This window comes from Thamnophis elegans, chromosome 13 (assembly GCF_009769535.1).
Source record: "Thamnophis elegans isolate rThaEle1 chromosome 13, rThaEle1.pri, whole genome shotgun sequence".
In the NCBI taxonomy this organism is placed as follows: domain Eukaryota; kingdom Metazoa; phylum Chordata; class Lepidosauria; order Squamata; family Colubridae; genus Thamnophis; species Thamnophis elegans.
The window spans coordinates 11,925,396-11,932,828 of NC_045553.1; the positions used below are offsets into that span (position 1 = coordinate 11,925,396).

The 7,433-nt window shown below is 48.0% G+C and overlaps 1 protein-coding gene across 1 annotated transcript in view; it reads right to left on the minus strand.

Moving 5' to 3' along the window:
* The window catches only part of ULK1 (unc-51 like autophagy activating kinase 1), an 89,355-nt gene extending 82,543 nt beyond the window's left edge, over window positions 1-6,812 (minus strand). The window contains exons 1-5 of the mRNA XM_032229225.1: window positions 6,462-6,812; window positions 5,749-5,820; window positions 5,210-5,306; window positions 3,677-3,769; window positions 3,504-3,545 (exon numbers count right to left, since the gene is read on the minus strand). Coding sequence (XP_032085116.1) covers window positions 3,504-3,545; window positions 3,677-3,769; window positions 5,210-5,299 — 225 coding nt within the window. The 5' untranslated portion in view covers window positions 5,300-5,306; window positions 5,749-5,820; window positions 6,462-6,812. The remainder of the gene's footprint in view (window positions 1-3,503; window positions 3,546-3,676; window positions 3,770-5,209; window positions 5,307-5,748; window positions 5,821-6,461) is intronic.
* Between the last annotated feature and the right edge of the window lie 621 nt (window positions 6,813-7,433).

The following is a 7,433-nucleotide window of genomic DNA, read 5'->3' on the forward strand; positions in this document are numbered from 1 at the left end:
TCTAAGCATAGTACACAGAATTGTTTGCTACAACATCCTACCTGTCAAGGACTACTTCAGCTTCAACCGCAACAATACACGGGCAAACAATTGATACAAACTCAAGGTAAACCACTCCAAACTCGATTGCAGAAAATACGACTTCAGCAGCAGAGTGGTCAACGCCTGGAATGTTCTACCTGACTCTGTTGTTACATCCTCAAACCCCGATAACTTTAATCTTAAACTGTCTAGCATGGACCTCACCCCATTCCTAAGAGGTCCGTAGGGGGCGTGCATAAGCGCACCAGTGCGCCTTCCGTCCCTGTCCTACTGTCCCCATTTAGTTGTATCCATTTCTTTCGTTCATGTCCATGTTCATACTTTATACCAAAGTTTGCTCTTTGACAAACTAATAAATCAAACTTTTTTCCCTTCTTTATTATTTCTTCCAACCCAGATTGAAGCAAGAAAAAATTCTGGAGGGAGGGAGGGAGGAAGGGGGTGAAGGGACGAGGAAAGCATTGTTAAATTGTTGTTCAATAACTTGTTGTTCAATTGGTCAATGCCTGGAATGCTCTACCTGATTCTGTGGTTTCTTCCCCAAACCCCCGTAACTTTAACCTTATACTGTCTACCCCACCTCATTCCTAAGAGGTCTTTAAGGGGCATGCATAAGCGCAGCAGTGTGCCACCGTCCATGTCCTAATATTCCCTTGTATTCGTATCTATTTCATGTATCCAAAATCATGTTTATACTCATATGTTATCTAATACATGCTTAACAAAATAAATAAAATAAATAAAGGAAGGAGGAATAAGAGGATAAGGAAAAGGAAGGGGAGGGAAGAGGAAGAAGAGGAGGAGGAGAAGAAGGAGAAGAAAAAGAAGGGAAGAGGAGAAATTGTAAGGAAGAGGAGGAGGAGATGGATGGATGAATAATGATGGGAGAGAAGGAGGAGGAGGAGGAGGAGGAGGAGGAGGAGGAGGAGGAGGAGGAGGAGGAGCAAAATAAATAAAATAAAAATAAATTGCAAAAAGAAAAAACAGCGAACCCTACCAACAAAAGCCACCCCTTGCAACCAAAGACTACCGTTCCCAGCATGCTTCACTGGCAGGCAGGGTGCCGGCAGTGGCTCACGCCACAAAGTTCCAGCGGCATCAAATTGCAAAGCGTGATGCAAGAGCCGCTCTCGGCCAATCAGAGCGGGTAAAAGAATGTCAACAAACAAGGAGGCCTGGAGACCACATGACGGGCCAGACAGGCAAACAAACCTCTGATGCACAATTGCAAGAAGCCAGCCAGTCTCTCTCTCTCTCTCTCTCTCTCTCTCTCTCTCTCTCTCTCTCTCTCTCTCTCTCTCTCTCTCTCTCTCTCTCTCTCTCTCTCTCTCGTGCGCGCAACCAACCCCCGCCTGTGGGAAAGCAACAAGGCAATTAAAGGCCACTAATCTCAAAACAAAGGCCCGGGCATGGAAGTTGGCCCAGGGATCTGGGTTCCAAATAGGATTTAGGCAATTCTGCCACCAAGCAGAGTGCCTTGTGTACACAAACACACACAAAGAGAGAGGGGGGGGGAGAGGGAGGAAGAGAGACAGAGAAGAGAGGGGAGAGAGGGAGGGAGACAGAGAGAGAGAAAAAGAGAGACAGAGAGAAAGAGACAGAAAGACATAGGGGAGAGAGGGAGGGAGAGAGACAGACAGACAGAGAAAAAGAGAGACAGAGAGAGAAAGAGACAGAGCGGGGGGAGAGGGAGAGAGACAGAGAGAGAAAAAGAGACAGAGACAGAGAGACAGAAAAGGGGAGAGGGAGGGAGAGACAGAGAGAGAAAGAGACAGAGAGGGGGGAGAGGGAGAGAGACAGAGAGAGAAAAGGGGAGATAGAGAAAGAGACAGAAAGAGAAAGAGTGGGAGAGAGAGGGGGGAGGTGAAATATCTCTACACACATTCTTCCTAATAGCATGTTTTAACATAACTCTACCATGTCCCTTCCCTCCCTCCGTGTTTTGAAAGAAGAAAAAGCTCATGAATGTTATGAAGAGACAGACAATTGCATAGCATTGCAAACCCTGCAGAGGCAAACAACATTGGTCAATTTCCTTGGGAAACTAACCCAGCCTTTTCTGCATGCTTCCTGAAGAGGGTGGAGATGTGCCCAGGCACCACAATATAAACATCCATGCCAAAGTCATTTCCACACAAGGAGATAAAACAGCTCAATACGCGAGAAAGCTAGATACCTTTGAATGCAATGGGATCCATCATTTTATACTTGACTAAAAGGCTCCTCAGAAAAAAAAAATCAAAACACAAATACAAAACAGGAAATGCCCTTCCTGTTCCGGCTTCATCTACAATACTTTATAATTTTGGTTTTGGTTTAAAAAAAGATAAATCACAATGTAACTGAACGAAGGGCCCCGAGCTTCCCAAATGAAATAAACAGGTTAAACCAGCAACAGTAACAATGCCAGCAATGAGATTTTAGGCAAGAGCCATGCAAATACCCTAGATCCCAAAATTATAGCAATGCACTCTTAAGCCAGCCAATTTTCTTTTTTTTTTTTTGTAAAATAACTTGCAGCTTTTTAAGGTTACAACAACAACAAACCTTAAAAGCTATTTAGGATGGCCCTTTTTTGCCACTGCAGGCCAAAACAGCTTAGCCCAGAGATTTTTTTTTCTACATGCCATCATTTTGCTGAACACCTAATTCCCATAGCGTTGTCTTATATTTAAAGATATTTTACCCATGTAGTAAGGTACTACTATTATCCTTCTCATTTTTTCTACTACCTTCTCCGATGGGTACCTCATCATTATATCCCTTTGTTGTTTGAACCAATTCCTTATATGTCCAATCACACTTGGCCAACAAAGAATATTATATATATATATATATATAAAAGCCAAATGCCACACAGTCATCACGAAATCCCCAGAACCGTAAAGCCTACAAATGTGAAATTTGGCACGTATGTTCCTCTTGGCTTCTAGGTACTCTCTGAGAAAGGATTTTTCGAAATGGCCATTAGATCATTAGTATTTCTTATACAGTAATTAACACACTCTGATGCTAAGGAGTTCTACTCCCCCTCCCCACCTGAAAAGAACTCTGTTCCAACCGCCAGTTGCCTTATATTAACACGCCGTGATGCTAAGGAGTTACACATTCTACATTAATGTCCAAGGTTTAAGTGTCAATGTATCAAGCCCCATCGTAACTACTCATTAATTTTCAAGCTTTAAGGGTCAATTTATCAAGCCCGATCACATAATTTTGCAGTGAAGCACGGGTATCCAGCTAGTATTCCATACACAAAGTTATCCATTTCAGCTGAAGACCTCCAGCCCCATGGGTTAGAGGTCAACCTAGCTGGTATTTGGATCAAATCTTCATCCTTGTAGTCATCTCCTATAAAAAGCTAATTAAACAACACCCTCTCTTCCCCCGTTGGCTTGGCCCATCAACCCTCCTCTCTCTTCCCCACATAAATCTTTGGACCTGAATTTGGAGCAAAATACCTGGAAGTCGTAGAGAGCCACGATGTTATCATGTTTCAGTTCCTAGAAAGAGAGAGATTGGAGGGGGGGGGAAAGAACCGTTACTTATCAAACAAACAAAAACACAGTTCGTAATTCAAGTGGACTCCAAAGTTCTTTCTCCGAAGTCACTTCCCCTTTTCCCTTCAATTTACCTTCAATATCTTGATCTCCTTCCCCAAGAGAGTCTGGGATTTCGCCAAGTTTTTCTTGTTGATGCATTTGATGGCCACTTCAACTTCGGGCTTCTGAAAGTTGGAATATCAAGGGAAGACGGTGAATAGGGCCCCCCTCCCCCGGGGTTTTCCATCACACACTTCCACAGACCCACCAAGCTGGGTTCATGAGAGTTTGTTGACCTATTCACAAGCAGCTATGCCCCAAAACCCATGGTACAAGATATTTTGTACCGCAGACTGGGTCAAACGCAGACAAACAACATTTTGGGTAGTTTGAGTCACTCGGAGCCTCGAGATAGGCAGGCAAACAAATTTGATAATAATTGACAGTATAAAAGTTGGTCTGAAACGGTTGGGTTTATTTGGTTTTCTAGTCTTTAGCCAAGACAAGTTCAGACTTGCCCTCCCTGATTTAATTTTCTTTCCCTTCTTAACAGGATCTCCAGCACCAAAACCTGTTCCAAATGAAATAAGGCCTTATTTCTAGCAACAAGCCTTACGAAGGATGTGAATCTCCTTCTGTCTTCATCTCTTTGCCCTTCAAGTCCCCAAATAGATAATTGCACATTTACTTTATTACAAGCAATGCGGGAGAGGATACAATAGACAATCCGGAGATGCTTGTTTTTAGCACGAATGGCTGCTATAGAAGCCATTCTAATTTTGCAAACTCTTTGCCAAGATCCTTCCTACTCAAAACAAAAATGGCGAAACAAAACCTTTATCACCTTTCTTCCTCCAATCATAAGACTTTGGAGATGTGCCCACCAATAACTTATTCATACATAAAATGCAGGCCTTACTCCCTGCTCCCACCCTAAAAGCACTCCAGGTGTCTTGCCTAAAGATTCTTAAGTCTCCCATAGCGACCAAATAGAAACCCGAAATATATTTATTTATAGATCCTCCGAGACACAACAAAGAGTTTTTTCCCTTGCTTTGTGGCTGCTTTGAGATAGGGAAACCTTGCCAATCCTGTAAGATAAGGCCTGCTTTGCTTTGTGCCTAAGCAAATTCTCCATGTCTTTCCCCTAATTGCATCAGCCCCATGATTCAGTCTCTACCCATTTTGCATTTCCTTGAGAAAATCTTAGCAGATTTTAACAGATCTTTGGGGATCTTAAGAGAGGCATGCCGTGACCTGCATCGTCCGGCTTACTTGTGGATTAATTTGAAATTTTGGGGTTGCTTGAAAAGTTAGAGAAGTTTCTTAGAAGGAACTGGGGGGAAGGAGCTTGTCTAAAGTCCCAACTTAGATTTAGAAGTTTTATCTTGTTCCTTTGCCCGTTTGTTTGCACCAAGTTGGTTGAATCAACGATTCAAGGACTCCTTTTTTCACCGTCATATCAGATATTGTCATTTCACAGAGAGAGAGAGAGAGAGAGAGAGAGAGAGAGAGAGAGAGAGGGAGAGAGAGAATGCCCCCCTCCTTGTTCCCAGTAGAAAAATCACCCCAAATCCCTCCCATTTTCTTTTGAACTTTTAAAATAAAATAAAATCCTCATTTACCTCTTTGTGCCTCCCTTTGAAGACCACAGCAAAAGCTCCATGCCCGATCAGATCTTTCCTGCTGAATTCAAATTTTCCAACCGCTTCCATGTCGTTTCTGAAGGCGGGTAGCACAAAATAAACAAGTTTTTAAAAAATATTACAAAATTGGAACGGAGAAGGGGGGAGATATGGGGTGGGGAGGAAATCCAAGCATTGAGAGGGCCAATTTTTTTCTTTCCCATAAGAGGGGGGGGGGACCCAGGAGCCGGTTTTCAAAGAGGCTCCTCTCTCCCTCCCCTGCGAATCAATCTCGCCAGGAACTAGAAACTTGAAAAAGCAAAGGTTTTTCCTGGAAGACCCAGGTATGTGTGTCTGGGGAGTGGGGGAGTTTAATACCCATATGGCCCCCTGCCCTTGGTTGGAAAGAGATCGTGGGACTATCCTGGCAGCCTCCCACCTCCACTAATTCTGCGGGCCAGGGAAATAAGCGCTTGGGGGGACCCTTAAACCAAGCCAACCCCACTCCCCAAAGCCGGTGCGACAAGCTCGCTCCCCACCTTAAACGCCCCCAGGCGGAGGCGAGGCGCTCATCGCCCCCGGGAGCCGCTCCGATCCGTCGCCAAGGCCACCTTCAAGATCCCAAGAAGAAGGGGGAGGGGGGGAGAGAAAAAACACTTTATTAAAGTCCCGCCCCCAAAGGAAAAGGGGGTGGGAAAACTTCCCCCCTCCCCAAGCCACCTTAAGAGCAGTCGCCAAGATCCCCCAAAAGGGGGAAGGGGAGGCCTTATTAAAGTGCTGCCCCCCTCGGCAGTAAAATGGAATGGGGATGGGCAAACCACCACCCCGTTGCTCCCCCCCCCAGCCCCAAGCCTCCTTAAAAGCCAAAAGCCCCCTTGCCCCCTCCCATTCCTAAGCCCCACCTTCAGGATCCCCAAAAGGGGGTGGAAGAGACTTTATTAAAAGTCCTCCCCTCCCAACATCCCCTCTCCCCAAAAGAGCATTAAAAGTCCTCCCTCCCAACAAAAGGGGGTGGCGAAATCCTCACCCCCACCCCTCACCCTCCTTAAAAGCCAAAAGCCCCTTTCCACCCCCACCCCCCAATTCCCAAGCCCCACCTTCGGGATCCCCAAAAGAGGGGGGGGAGAGACTTTATTAAAAGTCCTCCCCCTCCCAACAAAAGGAAAAGGGGGTGGGAAAATCCTCACCCCCCCTCCCATCCCACCAGCTCCCTCCCCATTCCCCCCCCCCCGCAACCCTCCTGGGAAGCCACCTTAAGCGCCGTGGCCTTTCGGGGCGATGCCGGGCGAGGCTGTGCGACCCCCGCGGCGCCCCCGCCGGCCGCGCCACCTCTGGCCAGATGCGCCCCGGGGCGAGGGAGGATGCGGCGGCTGGGCTGGCGAGAAGGACGGAGGGGCGTCCGCCCCCCAAAGGCGGCGGGGAAGCGTCCAAGGCGGGCGAGGAAGGGCGGGCGGGCGAGCGGCTCCCCGGCTGCCTTGCGCTGCGCTGCTGGCGGGGCTTCTGCTTGGCTGGGTTGGAGGAGGCGCTGGTCCGCTCGGTCGATCGCGAGGGCAGCGCAGGCGCCGCCGAGCCCAGGGCCGCTTGTCAGCCAGCCAGGTCCAGCCTCTCCGAAGCAGCCGGGGAGGCGGCGAGGGCGGCCTTTTAAAGGCGCAGCCGCCGCGGGTGAGTCAGGCGCCCGCTCGCCCAGGAGGAGAGGAGAGGCTGAGCTGGGGAGAAGGAGGCTGGGGGCTGGAGGAGGAAGGGCTCCTCTTAAGGGGACAGGGGGAGCAGGGGGGTGGGATGGGGGGAGGGGGAGGAGAGAGAGGGAGGGAGGATCCAAGGCAGGGGTGGAGGCGATGGAACAGTCCGCCACTTGAAGTTGGCCCTGGCTCACCTCCCCTTGATGGGAGGGTTTTTTTTAAAAAAAAAAATATTCCTAGCTGAGAGAATGAAGTGGAAGGAGGGAAGGAGAAGGCAGGAAAAGGAGGGAAGGAGGAGGAGAAACAAAGAAATGAAGAAGAGAAAAAGGAGAAGAAGAGAGAGAAGGAGGAAGAGAAGAAGAGAAAGGCAAAGGAGATTATTATTATTATTTAAATAATGTTCCTAGCTGAGAGAAGGAGAAGGGAGGGGGGGAGGGAGAGGCTCCTCTTAAGGGGACAGGGAGCGCAGGGAGGGGGAGACTGATGGGAGAGGGGGAGGAGAGAGAGGGAGGGTCCAAGGCAGGGCTGGGGGCGATGGAACAGCC